The 26,870-nt window shown below is 38.7% G+C and overlaps 1 protein-coding gene across 8 annotated transcripts in view; it reads right to left on the reverse strand.

Annotated features, from left to right (window-relative positions):
* The window catches only part of PARD3 (par-3 family cell polarity regulator), a 1,320,414-nt gene that overhangs the window by 514,383 nt on the left and 779,161 nt on the right, over positions 1-26,870 (reverse strand). For all 8 annotated transcript variants that reach the window (XM_085631870.1, XM_085631866.1, XM_085631868.1 and 5 more), the window contains exons 16-17: positions 20,592-20,781; positions 14,571-14,719 (exon numbers count right to left, since the gene is read on the reverse strand). In XM_085631870.1, coding sequence (XP_085487996.1) covers positions 14,571-14,719; positions 20,592-20,781 — 339 coding nt within the window. The remainder of the gene's footprint in view (positions 1-14,570; positions 14,720-20,591; positions 20,782-26,870) is intronic.

Below are 26,870 nucleotides of genomic sequence, written 5' to 3' on the forward strand. Positions count from 1 at the left end.
ACATCCCTGACCTGAGGACTACCTCTCTGCCCAATTTCAAGTAATTCTGTTCAGCCGTTCGGGCTGTAGCTCGGACTAAAGGTCCTATGGGAAAATGCATGGGGAAAACGCGTTTTGGGACCCCCCTTTTTTCTCAGCCCCCGCTTGACGAATCCCCCCGAGACTTTCAGGGTAGGAGCGGAGCATAGCGCCCCATTACTTTTGAAAAATTCGCGAGGATTCGTCAACCGGCGCCAAAGTTATTCCAAATAGAATGTTGCGGATTTCCTATGGAAACACGGTCCTAACTATAACTATCTACTGGCGACCGCCAGTAGATAATGTATACACACACACACACACACATACATATATATATATATATATATATATATATATATATATATATATATATATATATATTACCTACTGGCGGTCGCCAGTAGGTAGTTATAGTTAGGACCACGTTTCCATAGGAAAACCTCAACATTCTATTTTGAATAACTTTGGCGCCGGTCGACGAATCCTCGCGAATTTCTCAAAATAGGTGGGGCGCTACACTCCGCTCCTACCCTGAAAGTCTCGGGGGGATCCGTCAAGCGGGGGCTGAGATAAAAGGGGGGTCCCAAAACGCGTTTTTCCCATGCATTTTTCCATAGGACCTTTAGAACGAGCTACAGCCCGAACGGCTGAACAGAATTACTCAAAATTTGGCAGAGAGGTAGTCCCTAGGTCAAGGAAGTGCCTTTTGTAGGTTTGGTGTAAATCTGTTCAGTAGATTCTGAGAAAATAGCCTTTAAATCAATATATATATCTGAGCCCGCTTACGGTACGCTTACCGTACGCTTACGGTAAGCGTACGGTGGCGTGCGCGAGCGCGATTCTGATTGGCTCTTAGATCTTAGTAAACATTCGAATCGGCCGAAACCAGGAAGCGGCGGCCGCCATTTTGTGTATTTCACTCTGAAAAAAAAGAGTGAAAACAAGGAAAGGGGGCAATGAGGAGAGTTACAGACCCCCTAACATTTGTAAGGGGGTCAAAGAAGGACAGAAAAGTACAAAAAAAACATTTATTGATTTTAAAAAAAATCACGGGGTACGCGTACGGTAAGCTTACGGTAAGCGTACGGTAAAAAAAATAAAAATAAATAAATGAAAAGCAGATTTAAGAGTTTAGAAATTAGGGAGCTCTAAAAAGAGCTGTTGTGTTTATGAAGTCATTTTTTTAGTGGTACCTACAAGTAAGTACCGATGCAGAGTCTAAGGTTCAAGAGGAAGACTCTGTTCCCTTCATCATTGAAGTGCACACCATCTCCTCTATAAATGTCTTGCATGTCATAACGCAAGTTGTTGTGGTAAATGGCACCCATACCATAGTCACGGAGGAAAGCAGAAACAGATTTGTTGACGTGCTTTCTTGCTTTGTCAATCTGTGGACAGAAATGATTGGACCAGTTCCATTTTTGCCTTTGGCATATGTTGGAAAACACAAAGGCAGTTTTAGGGAAAAGTGTAAACAGTTGTGCAAAGGTGTCCTTCATAAGCATTTCCAGACCTACCCCAGTCAAAGTGCCTAGGTCATTGCCACCACAGTGCACTATTATGAGGTCAGGGTGTTGGATTTGAATGAAGGATTTCACCAATGGCATCAATTGGTGCCACTTTAACCCTCTCTGACCAATCCATTTAATGTCTACATTTGGCAAAGCAAGGTCTCTCACCATACCTGTTTTCTCTGCAAACTTTTCACTCCAGAAGACATAGCTGTGCCCTACAATCCACACTGTGAACATCTTCAAAGGAGAACTGGATGCACTCAGGAGGTGTCTTTCAGTAGAATGGCAATATGAAAAGAAAGACAGTTTGGAAATGGAGGCATACATATTTTTTTCAAAACAAAAAGAACTGATTGGCTGTTTCATACCGTTCTAGAATAAAAACTAGGCTGTATGTGTAAATTAATAGAAGCATGTTTTGTATTGGTAAAAAAAAATGTGTAACCAAAGAACAGTACTATGGATTTGCTGTTAGGTTTGAAAAGTCAAGCACTCTTGCTCTGTGGAATTGAAACATTGTTTGGCGAACTTCTGACCTAACTCAACACAGCAGTGTTCCATGAGCTGTTGCTATGGTAGCAGGCAGAAGTCAAGTTGGGGGAAGGGTACTAGGCAGAAGTCAAGTTGGGGGAAGGGTACTTTTGGAAAAGGGTTGGTTTTCAACCAATAGAAATGTGTGATTACATTTGAAAAAAAGGGGGAAGCACTGAGATTTGAAACTTACAAGTATATGTGTGGAAAAATAGAGGGAAAGTTTGCCATTATCTGGTTCTGCTGAGAGGAGAGAGGTGAACACAACAGAGATCCTGGCTCTGATAATCTGCTGTTTGAGTGTCACATTTCTTTCACAACTAACTAATTTTAAAGGTGAGTTTACAGTTTGAGAGGGGATGTATGTGGTAACTTAAGAAATGAATAATAGAAATGGAAATTGTTTTTGTTGTAGTTACACATGGTGGTTTCATAATGTGTCAGTCTGTAAAAGTGATTTTCACTTGCCCCGAAAAAAAAAAGAGCAGTAAGTGTGCTTTCAAATTGGCAAAGAAATTTCGTTTTGGGACTAATGTGAAAACATGACTCTGTGTGCAGAGAGGAATTATAGGCAGAGATTTATTGCGTATTGCTCTGGTGATTTCACAGTTGCATTAGATGGAAAGGGGGAGCGAATTTTTGGGGGAAGAAGCAGAGTCTTAGCACACACCCATGTGCTTGCCATGTATAGTCATGCACAGTATTTACAAGCGAGTGGGGTTTTCAGGTTTCAGTCTGTAATGCAAATACATTCAGCATCACTAAGGCTGGTTGCCCTTGCTGGAGTGTAGGCAGTCACCGAGAATATACATGGTGGTGGTCTGAAAAAACAGTTTGGACATGTGCATTTAAATAAATCAAAAAAAGTGGTTTCATAATGTGTCAGTCTGTAAAAGTGATTTTCACTTGTAAAAAGTGATTTTCACTTGCCCCGAAAAAAAAAAGAGCAGTAAGTGTGCTTTCAAATTGGCAAAGAAATTTAGTTTTGGGACTAATGTGAAAACATGACTCTGTGTGCAGAGAGGAATTATAGGCAGAGATTTATTGCGTATTGCTCTGGTGATTTCACAGTTGCATTAGATGGAAAGGGGGAGCGAATTTTTGGGGGAAGAAGTAGAGTCTTAGCACACACCCATGTGCTTGCCATGTATAGTCATGCACAGTATTTACAAGCGAGTGGGGTTTTCAGGTTTCAGTCTGTAATGCAAATACATTCAGCATCACTAAGGCTGGTTGCCCTTGCTGGAGTGTAGGCAGTCACCGAGAATACACATGGTGGTGGTCTGAAAAAACAGTTTGGACATGTGCATTTAAATAAATCAAAAAAAGTGGTTTCATAATGTGTCAGTCTGTAAAAGTGATTTTCACTTGTAAAAAGTGATTTTCACTTGCCCCGAAAAAAAAAAGAGCAGTAAGTGTGCTTTCAAATTGGCAAAGAAATTTCGTTTTGGGACTAATGTGAAAACATGACTCTGTGTGCAGAGAGGAATTATAGGCAGAGATTTATTGCGTCTTGCTCTGGTGATTTCACAGTTGCATTAGATGGAAAGGGGGAGCGAATTTTTGGGGGGAAAAGAAGCAGAGTCTTAGCACACACCCATGTGCTTGCCATGTATAGTCATGCACAGTATTTACAAGCGAGTGGGGTTTTCAGGTTTCAGTCTGTAATGCAAATACATTCAGCATTACTAAGGCTGGTTGCCCTTGCTGGAGTGTAGCACTCTGGACATGGGCTTTTTAAAAAATCTGAAAAGTGGTTTCATAATGTGACAGTTTGTAAAAGTGATTTTCACTTGCCCAAAAAAAAGAGCAGTTTGTGTGCATTCAAATTGGCAAAGAAATTTCGTTTTGTGACTATTGTGAAAAGAAATGTAGTAATATATTTAAATACAATAAAGGATTTTTTTTTTAGTTTTTTTCAGGTATTGCTGAAGAGCAGTGAACAAAATTTAAGATGCCTACAAAATCCAGAGTTCAAAAAACGCTAAAAAAAAACTATATTTGAAGACAACTGGAGGACCAAAGTTAGTAGAAGATGCTCATGTTGGGAAAAAGAAAAAATCTTCTGGTAAGCAGAAAAAACAATTTCTTAAAAATATATTCAAAACAAAGAAAAATGTACAAAATGTCTGTACTGGAAAGAATGTTACAAAAGGAAGAGAACAGGAAAAAATTGAGAATTTAGTTAATGCAAATATACCTTCTGCAACTGAAAAGATTTACATAAACAGAAAAACAGCGTTTAAAGAGATACGTAGAAAAATGTTTCAGAGAAGAGTTATGTCCAATTTGATAAAGGATGTGAAGAAATATAAGCAAAAGGCAAAATATTACAAGAGAAAAAAAGAAATTGAAGCCATTGCAGCAAAGGCATTAGAATTAAAAAGGAAACTATTCATATTAATTTTGAATAGGATGCGTACATTAGATAAAATGGTTAATGTACTGAAATCACAAAGCAAAAGCAAAAGAGTAGTGAACAGAACAAACTTTTGTAAAGTGTTTTTAGGAAAGTGGATGCATAGTTCAAGTAGTGAACCTTTTTTTAATGAAGAGAGCTATTTTCAAAGTAATAGTTTGCTGCATGCAGTTGACACCAGAGGTCGTGCTTACGAAGTGAAAAATGGTTGCATAATGGAGAAGGAGATAATGGTTCCAAGAGATGAGGTACAAGTGATGGCAGATGAGGCAATGGGGAGACGTCCTAAAGCCCCAGTGTACACTTGGAATTGTAGTAGTATTTGCACTGTGCGTCAGGATTCTATTGACAAATTTCGAGAGTTTCTTAGAGAATATAGTAAAAAAAGTGTAAAACAGAAGATTAAGGTGCTTCAAAGTCTGGATCCATGCAGAGTGAGAGAGAATACTGGTTTGCAGGGTCATTCTCTGGCTTGTCTATCTAGAAAAGTGTGCAATAGTGTTTTCCATCATTTTAGGATGCTGGCTGTTCATCATACTGAAATGAGAAAGTTTGTGAGACGGTTGTATTTTGCCAAAAGTCCAGCAATAAAGTTAAATGAATTGAATAGGGCTCTGTTCCGAGGAACGGTATCAGATGTAGAGAAGGTTGTTGATGAAATTCAGTTTTGTTACTTTGGTCCTGAACAAAACAGTGCAGAGAAGGACACAGTAAATGAGGAAGAAGTGGAAGAGAATGTAGAACCTTCTGTAAGTAAGACATTTAATGATCACATAACAAAATTTGCAATAGTCTCTAATGAAAGACCAAATGTTACTTGTATTTGTTGCCGCAGAACTCATTATAGAAAACAAACTAGGAATGTTGATCTCTACAGAAAGAGTGAAAATGAAGATAATTATAAGTGGAAGGATTTTGCCACATATATATTTCTAGAAAATTGTTTTGAATTGGGTGAAGATCAGCGTATTTGTAAATACTGTTACAACAAGTTAGAGGAAAATAGAATGCCGACCAGAGCTGTACATAATAATTTAGAATTGGATGCTATTCCTGCTGAACTTTCTGAATTAAATACATATGAGTCTATACTCATTCAATGTGTTCATCCGTTCCAGACCATAGTACGTATGGAGCCCAAAACTGGTAAATTACCTCCTTCAGATTTACTGAGAGGTTTAAAAGGTAGAGTGGTGTATTTGCCCTTGGATTTGAAAAAAAATATGGAAACTATTGATGCGGATACTTTGGAAACTGAACCATTAATTATTCTGGTTAATGGTGTACCTACAAAGAATAAGAAGATTTGGCAGGAGCTGGTAGATGTGCGGAAAGTACAAAGAGCAAATTTGTATTTGAAAAAAAATAACAAATGGTATGAATCAATTTATATAGAAGAAGAAGAAGAAGAAGAAGATTTTCAAGAAGACACAGAAACACCAACTGGACAAATTGAAAAAGTGGACAAGTCAAAGGAAGAAGAAATTTATGAACATTTTAGCATACATCCTCTTCATTCGAAAGAAGTTATGGGAGACAATATTGATCTCTTTCAGATGAAGAAAGCAAAAGGAACTCCTGTGAGTGTATGGGAGGAGAGCTTGGAAGCTCGATGTTTTCCTCAGCTGTTTCCTAAAGGAAAAGGAGGACGATACGATGAACGTCCAGAACAGATTCCAGCTTCAGAGTATCGGACTACAAGACTATATGCTGAAGATCCCAGATTTCGACAAAGTATTCCTTATTTGTTCCATCTTTTATTTGAAAGCGACTTGTCTGCACTGTCTTATGCAGTAAATCACATTTTAAAAAGTGGAGTACATTTACAAAATGTGTCTGCTAAGGATTTTATGGAGAAAGTGCAGCACCGAGATGATCATTTGGAAACACAACTGATCAATCTGATGGCTTGTCAGCGTGGGACAAATGAATATTGGTACCGACGCCATGGTGAACTAAAATGCATGTTACGGAATTTAGGAACACCAACATGGTTCCTTACCCTAAGCTGTGCCGAGTACGCTTGGGATGATTTACTGGATTTTCTACGAGAGGCCAATTCAAACATTAAAAACATCGAATACAAGACAGCAGGAGAACTGTGCTCATTGGATCCGGTTAATGTTTGCAGATATTTCAATCATAGATTTGAGGCTATGATGTCCTTCATCTGCAATAAAAAAAATCCACCCCTTGGAGAAGTAGTGGATTTCTTTTGGAGAAAAGAGTACCAGGCAAGAGGTGCTCCTCATATTCATATGCTGTTGTGGATCAAGGATGCCCCAAAGTTTGGAACAGATGCTGATGAAGCAGTGTTATCTTACATTCAAGAATATGCAACATGTGCTATACCAAAAAGCACAGAAGAGAACAAGTTAAAGGAGCAAGTTTTACGTTTCCAAAGTCATCGGTGTGGAAAATACTGTCGACGGAAATACAAGAGCAAAGAAAAATACTACACTAAATGTCGATTTGGATTTCCTAGACCTGTTCTTTCAAATGGAAGAGTAAACAGTTTTATGTCAGCTGTGAGACATACTATCACAAGAAAATCACCTAAGAATACCTACAACCTTAAAAGAAAAGAAGAATCAAAAAATATAAATGACTACAACCCAGTCATTTTATCCATGTGGAACGCTAACATGGATATACAGTATGTAGCTGACAATTCCATTGCTGTTGCACGATATGTAACATCTTACATTACGAAATCAGAAAAAACAGAATTGAAGGAAATGTGGGAAGAGATTTCTCACGAGAAGACTGTCAGTAAGAAGCTGTACAGTTTCAGTTTGAAGATGTTATCGCATCGAGAAATTGGATCCTACGAATGTTCAGATAGGTTATCTTCTGCAAGTCTCTACTCGAAGTCAAGAAGAATAATTTGGGCAAGTTTAGGCCTTGCAGCAATGAGAAATCGGGTACTAAAATCTGTAGGAGAAATTGAATATTTGGTCGAGAATGACCCAGAAAGTACAGATATATTGAAAACAAACATGTTGGACACATATTATCCCAAGAGAAGTCAACATCTGGAGAACATGTGTCTCTATGAAGTGCTGCAGAACTACATTTATTCAAGGAAAGCCACAGAAGACATCAATAATGGAAAATATAAAGTCGTTGGTGAAGAAGGATGTTTGGTGAAGCAAACAAAAGGAAGTTTGATAAATCACCGGAAGCTGAGTTGCGACACTACTGACAAGAAAGAATTTTACTACTTGGCTCTTTTACAGTTGTTTAAACCATGGCGTACAGAGGATGAACTACTGGGAGAATTTCAAAGCTATGAAGATTCATTTAATGCTTGCAAAGACAGCATACAATGCAATACATTCACAACTTATCTGCAAATGTTACATGAAGAAATTGAACAGGAAACTACAATTGCAGCAGAAATAGCTAGAGACAGTTCTCAGGACAGCCAAAGTTCAGGAACACACAGTCAAGATCCCCTAGGACAACCAATCATTGAAAATGAAGCATCAATAGCCATGAATGAAGTGGAAACGGCTATGAATCAAGCTCAAGAAGAATTTATAGACTTAGAAAATTTGGAAAGACAACTGAATCAAGAGCAGCAACAAATTTATGAAGAGATCAAAAACAAAATTGATCACGGATTTCTACATGTAAAAAAAGAGTGCTCATGCACATCATTTCATCCAATCAGGATGTATGTAAGCGGACAAGCTGGAACTGGAAAAAGTTTCCTAATAAAAGTCATCAGAAGCTACCTACAGCAAAAAACGGATTCTACTTTGTCTTGTGTGGTTACTGCTCCAACTGGGTTAGCAGCATATAACATAAAAGGAATCACCTTACATCGTTTGCTAATGTTACCAGTGGAGCATGAGAACAAAATACAATTCAACAAGCTAACTGGAGAAGCATCCTTGGAAGTTTCAAGAGTATTGAAGAAGATGCAAGTTCTCATTATTGATGAGGTGAGCATGGTATCAAACCTAATGCTTGCCTTTGTGCATTTAAGAATGCAGCAAATTTTGAAGACAGACTATGACATGTTATTTGGTGGAAAACACGTCATAGTTTTTGGAGATCTTTTGCAACTTACTCCAGTTAAAGGACAACCAGTGTTTAATACTGTGACACATGAAGACACGAAGAAGTCATTGGGAAGCATCGGAAATACAAATATTTGGTCCTTCTTTGAGTACAAGGAACTTACTACTAATATGAGGCAAGCAAACGATGAAGAATATGGAAGTATTCTGAAAGATATCAGGATTGGACTACTGACAGAAGTTGGCAAAAAAGCATTACAGAGTCGGCTGCTACATAATTTATTTCCAAAGGAAGAAATAGTTGCAGAGAAGATATACAAGAACATTGCAGAAAACAAAAGTGTCATCTGCTTAATGCCAACTCTACGTGAATGCTCAATATTCAATGAGGAGCTTTTGAAATTGGAAAAGGAAGAGATCAGGAAATTGGAAGCAGTGGACTAAATTGAGGATGGAAGAATTACTGTCACAGTAACAGGCAAACTGAAAAATAAATTGGACTCACTAGAGAAGAACATCTCCAAAACAGCTGGATTAGAAAAAAATCTATATGTTTGCATGAACTGTAGAGTGTTTTTAAGGAGAAATTTGGATGTTGAGAAAGGTTTAGTTAATGGAGCGATGGGAAGAGTTGTGGGTTTTATTAATTACCAGAAAAAAGAAGGAGTTGAATGTTTAAAAATAAAATTTGATCAGATAGATGAAGTTAAAGATATTTGTCGTTGTACAGTTCGTTTTATGCTTGTGAAAGACTTATGTACGTAGGAAGCAGTTTCCGTTTTCTCTAGCATATGCTGTAACTATTCACAAGTCTCAAGGATTGACTGTAGATTGTGCATTTTTGAACATTGGTTCAACTGTGTTCAAAGAAGGTATGGCATATGTTGCTTTGTCACGAGTCAAAACATTATCAGGTTTATTCATGATAGACTTTGATGAGTCAAAAGTTAGTGCTGATACAAACTGTGTAAAGGAGTATAATAGATTAAGAAGAAGCTATGCTCCTCATTTAGGTCAGTATCCTGTGTTGGAGAAACGTGTAGTTTCTCGTAAAAGAAAAAATGAGAATATCTGTAGTGAAGATGTAGAGAAGAGGAAAAAAAAGAGGAGTGATGTAATTGCAAGCAAAAAGAAAAAGGAAAATGAAGAACAGGTTGTAGGATGTCATTTTGAAAATAGCTCTGGTGTCAACTGCTACGCAAATGTAGTGCTGAATGTTGCATTTTATCTGGAAAGTTTGCAAGAGCAGATAATAGTAAATCAGGGAAAAAGATTCTGTTCAGAGCTGAGTCTCCTTTTTCAAAAGCTGAGTAAAGATAAAACTCAAATAGAAAGTGCTACTGACATTAGAAAACTTTTAGATGTATGTTCAGGACGAACACAGTTTTCTCAAAATGAACAGCAAGATGCACATGAATTTTTGATGTATTTTCTTCAGGTAGTGGAAGAAGAAGGAGTTCCCATTGACATTTTTTTTGGTCTCTCTTATAAATGGGAACATAGTTGTGATAATTGTTATAATATATGTGGCTCTATTGTTGATAATGAAAGGTTTATTTATTTGACATTGCCAGAGAGTAAAACAGTCACTTTTGCAAAATTAGTTAAAGATGCTAATCATAGCATGAAATGTGGTGAGTGTAATTCTGACATGTTTTCAACATTAATTTTAAAGGAATACGGACAGTATGTAATTTTAATGATGCAACGATGTAGAGCTGATGGTTCAAAATTGGATACTTTAATAAAGAAGTTTACAGGACAGCAATTATCAATTTCAGGAAAAACTTTTGTAACTGTTGCAATAATTTTCCATGATGGACCTACTGTTACTTCTGGACATTACACAGTTTATCTTAAATGTGAAAAAGGCTGGACACTGTGTAATGATTCCCAATTGATTTTCAAACAACGTTTGCCTTTTGATTTAGCAAATTCCTATCTAATCTTCCTGAAACCTAAATTTTAGAGAGACTTGGCAAGATCTGGACAAAACAATTTTACCATTTTACTGGATTACCATTGCAATTTTGTAAAAAAAAGATTTTTTAAATTATCATTTGGCCTAATGGAAAGATAACCAATTGTAATGTGGACTTTTTAAATTTTTAATGAAACTTTGAAAAACCAATAATTTAGAGATTATCGGTAACTTCTGCACATTTTAAATTTTGGAATGTTATTGGACTGCCATTGGAAATCTTTTAAAAAATGTTTTAAAAAATTACTATTTGGCCATGTGGAAAAGTAACCAATTCTATTGTGGACTTAATAAATTATTCAAAAAATTTTCGTGAACCAAAATGTTACAGAGAATCGGTGAGATCTGGACAAATTAAACTTTAGAATTTTATTGGATTACCGTTGGAAATTTATTCCCAAAAAAAATTTAAAATTACTATTTGGTCTAAAGGAAATGAAATCAGATGTATTTTGGAGTTATTTGAGATATAATATTGTGATTATACTTCTGAAACAAACATATCAGACGGTATTTTAAAGAAATAGCTATTGGTATTAGATGATATTTTTTTACAATATTATGCATTTCTATAATGTTAAGTTTAAGTAAAAAAAGAATCAGGGCATTTTTAATACAATCTTTGTGATTGGTATTTTTTTTTGCCCGCTGTAAAATGATGAATGCAATTGCTTTCACAATTTATAGTGAAATGCAATATATTCTGAAAACGGCAAAAATAAGGCAAAAATTTTTTGGGGGAAAAAAATGTAAATATGTGTACTGTATTATAAAATGTTTTAAAAATATTAATACTTTTTTCTTTTTTTCCAGATATAGAAAATTTTCGAAAACTACAAACATTTTTAAAACTATTTTTTAAAAAAACAAATGAATAAATATTTTTTCAGTGAGTATGGTAAGTCAATAATAATAATTGTAGTCTCTCAAGGACAATGTAATGTGATAAATGATTTTTAGTGTTTTAAAAAAAAAAAAAAAAAAAGTACGCGCACCGTACGCGTACGGTAAAAAAATAAATAAAAAAAAGTTTTTAAAAACATATGTAAAAAAAAGATGAAAGATAAGGTTGGCTCTTAAAAGAACCGTTGTGTTCATGCAGGGACAGAGGAAAGGAAGCATGGGAAAATTATTCAAAGCGACAAATGTGCTGATCTATTTTGTTGTTCACTAGGGAAACACTGGTCTCCCTATGGCAAATTAGATCTTTACAAAATGTGCAATGAATATCAACCTTCCGAAATCGAGGGTTCATTTCCAGAGGGCCAGCAAAAGGAGATTCTCCCCCCACAGATGAAGGGCTCACCTGACCTGCAGAAGAAGGAGTCAGCCCTGCAGATGATGGTCCAGGCTGAGCTACTGTGGATGTACTGGCTCGTCTTTCTGAAGAGTTACCTCCAAAAAGATGACCATGTGTCCTTCTGTGTACATCCTGGAGGTGTCTCTTCATGGTGTGATTCCCAAAGGAATACTTCCTGTCAGGATTACCTCTAGAAAGTACACGCTTACACAGCCTGCAAGTAACTAAGGGTGCATTCACCTTTTGCTGGCCTTCAGGAAAAGTAAAATAATCCCATACATAAGAGGGCTTTTGTTTCCTCGCTCTCTGCCTCAAGACAGTGCTGCTAGTGCTAGCCTCACTCTCAGAAGAGCTCTGCTGTTCTGCCATTGTATCCCAAAGACAAACCAGCTCCTTCTCCCAAGGGATCACAAGCAGAAATGAGGGGAATGGGTGTGGTGTAGGAGAGTTCTAGAACTGAAAGTAGTTTCAACCAATCAAAAGTTGTGTTTCATGATCACATGACCTACCGTACGCTTACGGTACGCTTACGGTACGCTTACGGCAAAAAGTACGCATGCGCGTAAAAAAGACACGCGCTTGCGCGCATGCGCATAACAGTCACTACCCGACACTTCCGCGTAACGTGCGCGTGTGGCGTAAGCGCGCACACGTCCCACGCGCAGTACGCGCGGCTACGCAAAGTGCGTAACTATACGCAAGCAGCGTAGATAGATTACGGACGTTGCGTAAACCGTACGCTTACCGTGAGCTTACGGTACGCGTACTAAAAAAATATTTTTTTTTTAAAAAAAGTACTGCAAATAAATTTTACATGTTTATTTTAAAAAATATATTTAAAAAAACATATTAAAGAATTTTAAAAATTTAATCATAGTCTTTATAAAAGGTAAGATAATTAAATTAAAAATATGTTAGAAAAAATAGAAGAAAAAAAAAAAATTAGCATTTAAAAAACCTTGCAAATTCACTGAAAAAACCATGGGTTTCACACACGTTATAGTTAGGAATTAGCATTTAAAAAACCTTAGAAATTCAGTGAAAAAACCATAGGTTTCACACACGTTATAGTTAGGAATTAGCATTTAAAAAACCTTAGAAATTCAGTGAAAAAACCATAGGTTTCACACATGTTATAGTTAGCTGGACATTTTACTCGTAAAAAACCAATGAAATTGCCCCGTTATAGTTACTTCAGCTAACTATAACTCGCGCGCCCGCAATGCACTGCTGATGACGTCACATATTACATCACTCATGACATGGTCAGTGACATCACTCATGACATCACTGATGACATCTCAAATGACATCACTGATGACATCACTGATGACATCATCCTTGTGATAGAGTGGCAGACCTCCTCTCACCCTAATATAACCTTTGACACACACATTCAAAAATAGAGACTAAAATTTTCAAAACAATGGACATACCAATACCAGTTACAACAACCTCTTCAGTAATTCTAAGATCCACATACACATCCACTCATTCACCAACAGTCCAATACAGTCACTCATACATGTACTCACTCATCATATGTACTCATACACCTATACATCCTGTTACACAATGCCACTCATCCATAGAGTTACTCACACACATAGTCACTCGTGCTAATAAAGAATCAAACATACATTTACTTGCATATACAGTTATACACACACCACCATACTTACTTCTACGGAAACTTACACATACTTAGTCTTTTAAACAATCACTTATAGAAACACATACTTATTCATACAGGAACTCTTCCAATCTCTCACCCTTGCATATACTCACATATATACACCAATAGTCACATATACTAGTTTTAAACATATGTAGTTACTCATAAAGACACTATTGAGACAGTCATTCACTCACTAACACACCCATACACACACTCATCCACCCATGCAGTCCTGCACACATGGTCTGTTCAACACATACAAACAGTGAGTCACTCATTCATGCACCTATGCACTACGTAATACCCCCCACCGAACCATGCAGACACTCAGACTGATACTCAAAAAACCAACTAATAACCTATATAGACACCCATGTAGCTACTCACCAACCCATGCAGCCACTTATACACAAAGTGAGAGACTGATACAGATATATACATATTTAAACATTACTCACTAAAACATGTATTCACTATGATACACTTAATCAGTCAGTTAAACAATCAATTTTTCAAAAACAAATCATCCATTTAGACACTTATATACCCATTTATTCTTCCATCGACCTTGAGATATACATATATAAAACATATTTAATTTTCAGAAAAACCCACATTCACTGGATGATGTCATCAGTGAGGTCATCAGTGATGTCATTTGAGATGTCATCAGTGATGTCATGAGTGATGTCACTGACCATGTCATGAGTGATGTAATATGTGACGTCATCAGCAGTGCATTGCGGGCGCGCGAGTTATAGTTAGCTGAAGTAACTATAACGGGGCAATTTCATTGGTTTTTTACGAGTAAAATGTCCAGCTAACTATAACATGTGTGAAACCTATGGTTTTTTCACTGAATTTCTAAGGTTTTTTAAATGCTAATTCCTAACTATAACGTGTGTGAAACCTATGGTTTTTTCACTGAATATATATATAGGTATGTTTTGAATACGCCTGATCGCCATCACAGACTACTACGTACACCTTGCTGGTAAATAGATGCACTTCAGCAAAGCGTACACCGTTACCACTGGAACTACTAGAGTAATTAAAATAATATTCGGGAAATAATGAAAAGGAAATGGTCATTAATACCTAAATCCATGCTTTTGGATTTTCGAGTTTTTACAAACTCCATCTGAGTCGCATCCGTGAACTGTTTGGTGCGTTTCTCGGACATACTTTGGCGCCCAAATCCCTCTCGCTGGAAGGCAAGTGTTGGATCAGCATCTGGACTGAGAGAGCTGGGAGGGAAGAATGGAAATCCATTAATCAACAGCATGCACAATATTCCTGAGATTTCAAAAGGACATGAATTTGCTTGGCACATTGCTCTGGACGAAAGATACCTTTCAAGGTGAACCCTGCCAGGTTGAGGAAACATAAACCAAGAGGTGTCACATTTTCATGCAGGAAAATTCGAGTTCTTAATTTATACAGGCGGGAACCAAACGAAATGGACAAAAAACACAACAAAGAGTTCTGTATTATTTTGTGCCGGCATAAAGGCACTCTTGATACATTTATCTTGCATCAAAAGTGCCCATCTGTCATATCAATATTTGGTACTCTGCCAACTCCAGAACACAAAATCAAACAGATGAAAAACGTCAGACCACATTTCACATTAAAAAGCATTATCATAGGCAGATCAAAACTAAGGCTCATCAAAGCAACATCTGCCACTTTCAAATGTTGTCATTACAATAATTTTTTTTAAAGTGTACTAAAAAGAAAGCAGCCATTCATATGCTGTTTTCAAGGTTTAAGAGCCCCGTACATTATTAGTGGATATATTTGGCTTTCAGCATCAAATATGTTTGGCAAAGTAAATAACCCAACTTTATTATTGCCTTCTGTACCAGGGCATTAACCGCTGTTAACTGCTCACCCGCAAGTAAGAACTTGAGGCAAAGTCTGCATAATCATATGAAGAAACAGCCATTAATGCCTAGGCTCATGTGAATATAAGGCTGAGCAGGACTATATGAGACTATGAGGAGAGATATTACGAGAATCTAAGGCTGGCACTGAGCACGTCAGTACAGGCCATCTAGGACAGATACGGCCAAGGGACTGCACCACAAAGTAATAAGTTACGCAGTGCGTAGAACGCCAAAACATTTCTATAGCACTGAAATGTGTCTTTGCTTAAACAAAATGACCTGCTAAGGTTTTAGTCTTGTTGCCTTTCGCGAAAGCGCTCTGTTTCTGTGCAACAGATATGCACTTTTCACTTTAACCAATGTGACAAGCAGAACGTTTTGTGGTATTAAAAAACACCGGTTTCATTTAGGTAAATGGACATAAATGGAGAGAAATAAACACTTGATTCACACGGATCAGGCGATAAAGGAGACAGCCCTATGGGATGGGATATGGTTAACAAAGAGTCATAGACCGGGCGATCTTTGTTAATTTCTGATAACTAGTGTGCTGCTGGAGGTCTGGCATGCAGCAGCAATTGACAGGTTCTTAGATTCATTCCTATCCCCGTTGACTAAGTTTACCCCAAAGTTATAATCAAGTGGTTGGCTGGCTCTCGCATTCTTGAATGACCGTAATTACTGTAATAGAGAGGATATCTCAGGAGGGAATGGAATCAAAATGTGGAATGCAAACATCAATTCACGCTGGCTATTTATGGACATTTTATATAAGAACAACTGAAGCACTGACTATATACATCGTCTGCTCAGAAAAACTACCACATGGCATAAGACACCCTTAGAAAACCGGATGACCACAGTTTGAGGGACAACAGAAGCAATCTATGCTAGCTATAAAACACTTACTGTCACTATTATAGAGCTCACTTGGAAGCACATGGCATGGTTGGACAAGAAATGTGTGAGGGAGAGTCCGGGAAAGACTAAGTGTACCTTTAAGAAGATACAGCAAAGGCTAGTATGGCTATTCAACACAGCGAGACAGCCGTAAAGGCGATGACTGGGTGGCACCTAGCATCAGACCATTTAGAGGCACTGTTTACCAAAACCCCGGGAGAATGCTCATGGCAGTCTTCAGTAGAAGGGACAGTGAACCATGTCTGGTGGTCGTGCCTGGACAAACAGATATTCTGGAGAGAGTGGTCCTAGCAGCAGTTAAAAGATAACGGGGATCACCATCCCACTGGAACTAGCCCCAGTAATTCTAAGCTCGAAACCGAGAACCAGGGGAACAATAGAACTGATCTATCAATTGTTGCTCACTGCAAATCTGGACAGTAACTTGACAAAACAGACCAGGAACTCTCTGGCGACTCGGTCCCTAAAATTGTAGGACACGATAACCAAAGACAGACTTGCATCCTACATGAATTAGAACTTTGACAGTGCTGTCCCATTCCACGCACGTATATCTGAATACAGCACAGTGTTACCTTCCCCAAGACATAGTACACATCACTGCACTTCAGAATATTTTTAACCTGTGTGTATTCCGATTTTCTATGTGGCAAACTGTCCACTCCATCCACCTCAGGCAGGGAGGGAGTAGCTGGTGATGGGATATCTGGGTGTGCAAAGGCGGCCGACTCTATTCTGTCAATGAAACCTCGCAATCATCCCTGGACTGCTGAACTAGTTACGATGCCAACAAAATGCCCAATTGTACACTACAGAAATGTGAAATAAAAGTTTAGGATCTCCGCAATAGTCTCAAGTCAACAAGTTCTGAAGGCTTCAAATGATAATTAGCACCGGCCAACTGATGCTGCATCCAAGAGCCAGCTACGGGCCGTGACTGATGCTTCCATCAATAGGGCCTGAATTAAATGACCGCCCCCACTTTCATCGTGATTTGCACCTGTCTGCTACGCCTGCTGATTTAAACGGCTTGGAAGGTGCCAGGGGGACCGCCGCTATCGCTGCTGCGGATGGTAAATATTGCATGAATCTGCATAGCCCAGCAGAACGAAGAGAATTCATCTTCATTAAGCGCGCTGCGGAATAATCCTTCCACCTGTGGCTGATGGGGTTGTTTTGCTGTGCAGGAGCTCAGCTGTTGGCTTTTAGTTGGACATCAGGGTATGAGACTGGCTCTCAGACCACGTAACATCTCATCCCTAAGTGCATTATCGAACTGAACGCGACCCCGCTCTCTTCCCACCCAGACCTACCAGGCAGGTGGAAAGGTAGGTGGTTGCAATTAGCGATGCACTCCATCTTTGTTCGTGGGCTCCCCCGCTACCCAGCAGCATGAAAGCCGGCTTTTTGGATTCAATGCGGCAATTTTCCTCTGTGGTAAAAGCCCTTCGAATCCCTGCCCATTACAGAACATTTTTAACATCTTAAGAGCATGAACTATCGGACAGAATACCGATATGTTTTGCTTTGGACTAAAGTGTAATGCACCCCTGTCCTTTACTAAACAGAGGCAGTACCTCGCCGTCCATTTAATTTCCTGTTGCTAATGGATACGTCGGATATGTAAGATGGAGGCGCACTGAACGGGTTAGCTCGCAGGCAGAAGGGATACCACTCGGCCTGCGCGCGGAGGGTTATCCAAACACGAGGGGCAGCTGTTCCGAATCATGGCGGCAAATTAATGCTACTCCAGCCTGACATTATCTCTGTAATCCCTGATGGAAATATTACGAAAACAAAGGGGCCAAGAGGGGAGGATTATAAAGAGGAATTTTAATAATAGCTAGGGGTCGCCAGGCGGTTACATTCTTTCAAGAATCAGTCGTCATCCCACAATATTATTTTGCAATCTATAAAGGCATTCGAAGTAAAAAAAAAAAAGATATAATAGGCACTACCTAATTTAAGAGTGCAATAAGGTGCCTTAGGATAATTCGAGCACATTGCATGCCATGTAGGGTCTTTGGACTAGCAGCTGGGCAGAGTGCTAAAATTACAAGACTTCTAATTTCACATTCCTGGTAATTTGGAGAATAGTATCTTTATCTTTTAATTGGCATACTGATGGCTTCGTCTTAAAATATGTAGATCAATTTACTACTGTGGTTTAAGGTTCAAATGGCAACATATGCTCGATTCAGTTCTTATTTTTTTTTTAACATCCAAACACAAGGTCAAATGTGCTTACAATATAATGCAGTCTTAAGGTCACAAAGAAAAAAACACAAGTATATTTTGTTCAGAGGTCAGTATGTATTTGCAATTGTTTTTTCCATGCTAGGAAAACTATGTACAGTTTGCAATATAGCAAGAGCTAGCTGGTCACACCATAGGAAACCCATTTCGCACAACTCTCACATCACCTCACGCCCTCCATGTATATGGCTGCTGCCAGTTGTAGTAAACTAGGACTGATGTGCCTGGTACTACTCAGAGAAGCGAAGGTTCTTCTTTGTGGCTCTGAAGTCAACTCCCTTGTGGTGCTCGCACCAGTTCGAAAAGAAAAATTAAAAATAAGAAAATAGTGCAAAAGTTCTTAGCTACACTAATGAGAAAATATAATGGAGGGACCACATTTCGTAAACCGTTGCAGTGCATGATAACGCACACAAGCAATGCTAGATTACGCTACCACACTCTGCGTCATTTGTACACCTTGCATGGTAACAGGAACTGTGCTATGTTACGGAATGTCTGGCAGCGCAAGACATTGAAACACCATCTCATCTCAGGAGCAAGCCCAAACTCAATTAAAAAAAGAATTCTGTGCAAGCTTAAGAATTGGTAAGGACTAAGCCCTTTCTGTCACTGAAGTAGTTAGTGTAGCAAGGATCAACTACGTCCATGTACAAAAGGACTAGCGCAGACGTGCTGTCTACGTTTGACCTTGGAACCTATAAATCTGGGTTCTAACTCCACGTTCGTCAATTTACCTAAAGAATCAGGTGATTCTGAACAAATCAGTTGAACTTCTTGAGCATGAAATTAACATGTGCAATGGAAACATGGATAATAATATACACATGCATATATGTATCCAAGTTATAAAAATACAAGTATTGTAATGTTTGGACTCATCGGCTGATATGGGGGAACCCAATGACCCCATAGAAATCTGGGTCCATATACAGAGGATTAATGGTTGATTCCCGAAGGTGATCATTTAATTAGATTTAGTGCTCCTCAGACTTATGACAGAGGATAAATTCCTCTCTGAAAGGCAATTAATGAAACCGAATATTAGTTTAAAATAGATCCTGTGGCTTCTTGTTTGGAAGAAAAATACATTTGGTGGATGTACTTTCTTAATAATGGTAGCTGATACGTAAGCAATTGTGCAAGCATTGGGTGGCATTAATGACCAACCATCATCCATCTAGCACAGATAAAGTTAAACATCTATTCCAGTGGCATTACATTATACAACAAATACAGGATAACAATAGCTAGTGTACAGTATGCAAATCGTAATTGCGTTCATAGCAACAATGTTATTTCTTAACACTACACTTTTTATTACAATTGTCAATGTTTTAGTCTTATCCTGCTCCAAGGTGAACTGGACCATCATCAGGACAACAGTAAAATAGTTTTCACACATTACAATACTGCAGATGAAAGAAGCCCTGTGTCTTACAATATCACAAACTGATCCCAGATGAAGCCAACATATTCAATGTCACGCTCTAATATACGTGGGCCATCCAAGAGCTGTCATTAAAGTACCACCACTTAAACCCTAAAGCATCTTCGACAGTTTGCAACTGGATTTAAAGTATATTTTCCAATAAGAATTGTTTTTCTTAACATTTTTCTTTTTAAGACAGTGTGGCATGGAAAACTATGCTGTAGAAAGATATAACGAATTCTAACACCAAGCATTGACATACTGCTAGTACCTTAAAACAATACTTTACACCGCAGAACACGGGTGTAACAGAAATTACATAACTCCTTTGATGGACAAAATATACTTTAGAAGCAAACTATTCCTTACAATTAAAACCTTTTTTGATAAATGCAAGAATCTTAGGTCAACTATCCTGAGGTTCTCAAGCATTATAGTTTCTTTAACAAAAAAACTGTATTTTAAAACTGAGCCAGTGGTAGGAGGTGACTTTGAGAAAATGTGCGGGCTAAGCAAATTACACAAAAGTTCAAACAATTATGGAAATCATTCTAAGGGCCAAACTATTTTAAACTAGAACCCTTATTGTAATGGATGTTGTCCCAGAAGACCATGCCTTACCATTCTGTTGAATCTGTAATTGCGGCTTTTGGCCACGCTCCTGGAGCGTCTGGTATAAATCCCACATCATCATGGGAGCTTGAGGATGACTGGTCAGAAAAATGAGGAGGGAGAACAGGCAGTCTGTCATCTTCAATGATGACCGTGTCATCGTGAGGCATGTTCACTGTTGGAGACAGCTGGAATTTACCTGAGGATACAAGAGGATCTTATTAACAGATCAGAACACCATCAGTTAATGCTTATGAAAATAAATGTTCTTCATACCGAACTTCTCAATAACGTGCACATTTTCCCCACTCAATAAAATCATAGCAAACATGCAATAAGCATCAGCTACAATTAAAGGTAACATTTCTTTTTTAGATGCACTTTCTATTATACTTTACAATTTAAGTTTGAACAAAAAAATGTGATGGTTCACATATGCAGAGTTTGAGAGACTCTGCATACTGGATTACTAATGTCCCAACATGCTGAAGGGAAGGAGTACATAGAGAAAATGAAGAGAACATTGTGCTGATCGGAGTCAATGTGATGCATCAGACAATGATACTCTACCGGGCCACGCACTTTAAAGGAAACCTTCTATGAAAGATGGAACGGTATCTTGAAAGTGCAGGTCAAGCTAATGGGCCCGGATAAGGACTAAGTCCGAGGAGTAGAATAGATGTGAAAAATATTACAAACTGGTGGCTAAGGTTTCAGCCTAGACAGAAGTTTTCATGCCATAGACTAAAAGGAGGAGATGAGCCTTCAGGCTCTCTGAAAATTCAAGAAATCATCCTAAAGTTTCATATGGGACGGGGCAGCAATACATAGTGTAAAGTCCAGAATGCCACTGAACCTCTTTCCTCTAAGTGGCACATGACTAAGTGATTTAATGTGGTTGACAGCAGGTGCCTTTATGAGAGGTAATTTTGGAATTACTGCCGAGACAGACTAAAACATGACATTATGAATTGTGATCTCAACAGTGGGAGGATTAGAGGGCAGTCATCAAATCTACACTGTGCTTAAGGTCAAACAGCCTCCAACAACGAAGTTCTGAAACCTATTGAGCCTCGACTTAGGGAAACTGTAGTGTAACCAGTTATAGTCTTCCAAACAAGAACCCATCACCACAGATATCAAGGCATTTAATATGAGGGGAAGCAAGAGGGGAAAGGTATTGTGAATTCGCTATTGACTGCTTATTGTGAAATAAATACAGATTAAAAGTAGTTATCCGCCCACTTTATCCTGATTTTTAAAACCTAAAAGTAGTAGCTGTAATATGTATTTCATTGCCGATTATAATGTTTGTGCGTTAATTATATTAAGTAAATCTTATTTACTTAATTATTCCGAATTGTGTATAGGGTTTGCACCACGAGTGTCTTAGTTGCAAAGCAGTGATTTAGGAAAATTCATCTTTCAGTTGGATACTTCTAACCGCAGATTCCTTCCTTCTGAATGCCCTCAGGTGCCTGATTGCCTCTGAAACCTTTCAAGTAAAATGCTCTTGAAGCCTATAGGTGGTGCCCTGGGTTCCACAGCGACCTCACACCATCCCAGAAAGTGACAATACAGAGATGTATAAAGCCACACCCTGCACGCGGACATCAGTTCCTTTCTTTCAGTAACTTTCAGCGCAGATCCAGAGCTTCACACCCAACTATTCAATATTGAATGTCTCCCCCAAAGAATACAGGCACAGCAGAAGCATGTTGCCAAACACAAGAAATGGGGCAGGTCGCATTCCAAGCAGTGCACCTGCTATAATTCATGGGCTCGGACACACTCCTGGTCCTACTTTAAGTTGCTATCCTCTTGTAAGTCGAAGAAAAAGTCAAGAGACCAGTATCTTCACAAACACAAGAAGTCTAAGAAGGACTTATCACCGTCCTGTTATTTTTCACTCAGGGGCGAAACTTGCACAGTCAGCACTCAAAAGACTTAACTCCGCTTCCATTGTCCAACTCCAAGTCTATCCCAAAGCTAGTGCCACTGTGTCCAGAGTTACCCAGACCGACTGCGTAGTAGACAGAGGTTTTCAGGGAGGCCATGCTGCAGTATATTAGGATGATGTTTCATGCTAGAGCATTATTGCTGGAGCAGAGTTTTCTGTTGAAAATTTATCGGGTTTTGAAGCTTCAGTTTGTCTATACGTGGTAAAATTAAAAAATATTAATTCATAATTACTAATTATTTGTTTTGTGTAAATGTCCTGACTAACCAATACGAATTAACAAGAGAAATCTATACGTGGGAATGCGTTTGTATTGCTTATTAAATAATGTGCATGTTTATTAAATAAATGTTGCTGTGTGCTGTTTATTTTAAAGCACAAAACGCTTTTGAATTGTCGTGTACTAATGCTTTTCTTGTGTTGCAAAGGCTAGATAATTACATACACATAAGGGTATTAGTGGGGTTAACACTGTTTAATCACTATGCTGTGGTAACATTGTTTTTGTCTCTTTTAATTAAGATGGTCCGTTTTGGCCTAGTGTAAAATGGCTGCTGTTTGCAGCCTGGGCTCGAGTAACTGAATTTCGATGAGAAGGCCTTGCTGAACATGGTCGAGAGCCATCTGACCACAGTCTTCGCCTGGTTTAGAAATTTTCCGTGAGGACAGCAGTTCTGGGCTAACATCCAAGTACATCTGAGCAACCTTGGAGGACAAGGGAGCCAAAATGAACTATTGTGATCACAATGCTGGTTCCGAGGAAATGCGGATGTAAAAAGAAACATTTTCAAGTTGAGTCCTCTTCCGTCTTTTTATTTTTGTGATTTTTCTGAGCGGAGATTTTCCAAATGTAGCGATGCTACATCCTTTCCTGCTCGCTCTGCTCAGCGGTTCAGCGGATATCTAAAACATTTTATGTTGCTTTCTTTTGTTAGATTTATTATAAATATGCTAGACTAGAGAGGGTCTGGGTCATTGCGTTTTGCCATTTATGCCACTTCTTCCCAAACCTGCGTTGGTGAGGATCGTTGCTGTGAGGACGGAGACTCGGGAGACTTCTACTGAGAGACCTGTCCTGACCCATTTTGACATTTAGCTAGAATAGGTAATTATGAGAATAATAATTTGCTTTGATTTATTTCCTTTGACTAATTTTAGATAAAGTACCATAATTTTAAAATACAGTGTTGGTGTTTATTTCTTGTCAATTATTGAGTACTCTATTTTGATTATTGTTGTTTAGATTGTTGTTTAAATCATGACTCAAGACAGTTCCAATTAGGTCTTATCGACCTTGGTGCAGCTGCAGGGTGTTTAGAAGGGTTTTCTTTCCACAGGTTTAGTGGTAATAGAGTAATTGAGTGTATGTTAGTAAAATGGGCCCAAGTGTATGGTGAGTGTATGTGCGTGTAACTGTGAATTTACTCTATCCGTGGAAGTAAGTAAGATTTGTATACCCTGATCTGTATCATTATTGCGTCCCACTGAGCTAAGGGGTCTGCTAGCGGGGCCCGCACTGGGATCAACTGACCCCATTGGGATTCTGTCTGGTCCTCAACCAGTGCTGGCCCGCACCTCCACTCCTGAGTTGGAGGACTTGACAGTTCCGACCCTCTGGCACATGTCCCAAGTACAGTGGCACTTACGCGGAATCCAAATCAGACACCAATTGCCGATCAGGAGCCAACATTGGCCCGTACTAGGCCTCTGCCTCAATATGAGTTTACCAACTCGGAATTAAGCTCAGCCTTTTCCCCAACATCAGTAGTGCTGAGGGATGGAGGCCTTGTTCAAATTGGATTCTGATGCTTTTCAGGGACTTCAAGATGGTAGGTGAGATGAAGTTGACAAAAGGAGGTGGGCAATTAAACCTTTCCTTCATTACACAGGTGCTGGTCTCTAATTAGACCCACAGAATGTCAGTGGCCTAGATGATCAGATGTTTATTGGCTTTGTGGTGCACACAAGGGGAAGACGTCTGCATTCAGGTGGATCATCCTGTGAATTAAAACACACTACGCTCTGGTCAAAAACGAGCCTCCTGAGGGCCTTCAAGCTCATTCCACCAGCACCAAGACTACCACCATGACATTGATGAGAGGTATTCCGTGTGGGACATTTTCCAGGCTGTTACATAGGCTTCCATTCACACCTACATCAGGCATTACTTCCCCAACAAACACATTTGCAAGGAGCTGTTTCCTGAATTAAGTTCACTCCATATACCATTCACCTTTTAGGGAGCACTGCTTTGGTATCTATTCAAGAGATGAAGAAAGATTATGTTACTTATCCTGTAAGCATCTGCTCTTGGCATGTAGCGCTGTAGATTCACATGCTTAGCATTAGTCCGCCATGTAGGGTTGGGCTCGGATGATTACAAGTTGTTTTCGTTCAAAGCTTTTTTTAGTCAAGAGGCTGTGTGACTCTTTCTTTTGGCAATACTGTGCAGGGGCATCAACTCCATTGTTAAATTGCGGATGTACTGTCTCGCTCTGGTTCAAGATCATTTTGTGCTCACTTCGGTTTGCCAGTAGATCCCCAAACTCAATGGTATTGTCTTGATCGCGTAGTCACTCTTGCATCCCGAGCTAAAGGACAATTTTGCTTGCAGTGTCCTTCAACTTGCCTCGACAGCCTATGTGCCACACCCAGCTGGGCCCTTCTCATATCGTTCTAACATACTACTTTTCAGCAAAGTGGATTCCATGCATAATGAAAAAAGATTTGCACTCCATCCTGTATGTAGGCCTGCATCAGGGTTTGTCAGCAGCCCTATGATAAAGCATGCCACTTTCTAGTGGGTAAGGGCAGTATTAAAAATCCTTAGGACTTTTCCACTCTGACTTCTACAGAGGAAATACGAATGGTACAAAGTATATACTTTCTCTTTTTTGTGACTATAAATATAAAAATAGGGAGGACTAGGGAAAGTATAGACCTCTCGTCCCTTCGTTCGTTGGCTTGAAGGAAGTAAAGAGTGAATGACAATTGTGGGGAGTGGGGTAACAATAATAATTATGAAAAATGTAACATTTGTAGGCCATACCGCAACCTCCAAGGGTATATGTGCAAATAAGAACAACCGTTTATCAAAGTTGCTGGAGGCTACTACTATAATTTGAGTCATGTGCAGTTGTGGTCAATAAATCTATAGTCTAGACTCTCAGAGCCTTGCACTTATAACCAACCCCTCTTGCAGAATTTATTATGTTTATACTGGAGTCCCTAAACTACAAATCTTCTATAGTTAGTTACATTAGCAAAAAAGGGCAGACTCTCCTCTTTAACAAACTTCCCTCTAAAATAACTGCACTACCTGCATATGCCAGTAAAATAGACTCTCCCAACTCTAAGGTTGCCTCCCCTGACTTCACTTGCTCTGCTTCCTTATAAAAATGCCTTATCTGCCCTCTCCTGTTAGTTGTGCTGTTGCATTACAGCTACGCTTGAAATGTATAAACAGCTCTAAACATATACAAACAATACTCTACTTCAATATATTTATATTCTTAGATATGTATATGTATTTATTTAAAGTTCAAGTCGACATAAAGGGGTGTTTCATGCTTTAAGATTGTGTACATTGAAGAATCAGTCTAAAAGAGCATTGTTATGACCAACCTGTCCAACATCATGTCCACAAGGATATACAGAACAAGAAGCACAACCTTGGCCATCAAATGCCTCTGCACTGAATTCACTCTATGAAGGTAATGTACGCCTCCCGTCAGTTCTGAGCAACCACCAAAAATGCTAAGTGCTTACTTTTTATTTTTCTACTCAGACACAAATCAATTCAGATAGGTACATAATGCACCATGGTAATTTATGTTAACTGCATTATAATATAAACATGAAGAAAATCAAAACTGTTATGTTCCAACCAAGGATTACGTGGTCACGGCTTTAACATGCATTTATTGTGGTTTGCGCAGCCAAAACACGATCTGTATGAATTTCACAAACAGAAAATAGATTAGCCATGGCAACAAAGAGCATAAAAAGCAAATGTCCTCAACTGTACCCACTGAAGAGAGTATCACAAGATTTAAAAATAATAGATGTTATTCCTGGGACATTTTCAACTTCAGTGTCTGACATTACTAAAACTGTTGTAATTGTCTTTAGTTTTCTTACAATGACTCAGCTACCAATAATTAGGCACATAGTGCGATTGAAATGGTCTTAGTGGAGACTGTGCAATATTTACTTCTTTGCTTATTACAAAGAGTGAAACACCATAGATGTATCGTTCTCCACTGGAGGTCACTTGCAAACTTTGTTAAAGACTAAAGTCTTGAAAGCAACTCCCATTGCAATAGCTT

The sequence above is a fragment of the Triturus cristatus genome, chromosome 10 (genome assembly GCF_964204655.1).
Source record: "Triturus cristatus chromosome 10, aTriCri1.1, whole genome shotgun sequence".
In the NCBI taxonomy this organism is placed as follows: Eukaryota; Metazoa; Chordata; class Amphibia; order Caudata; family Salamandridae; genus Triturus; species Triturus cristatus.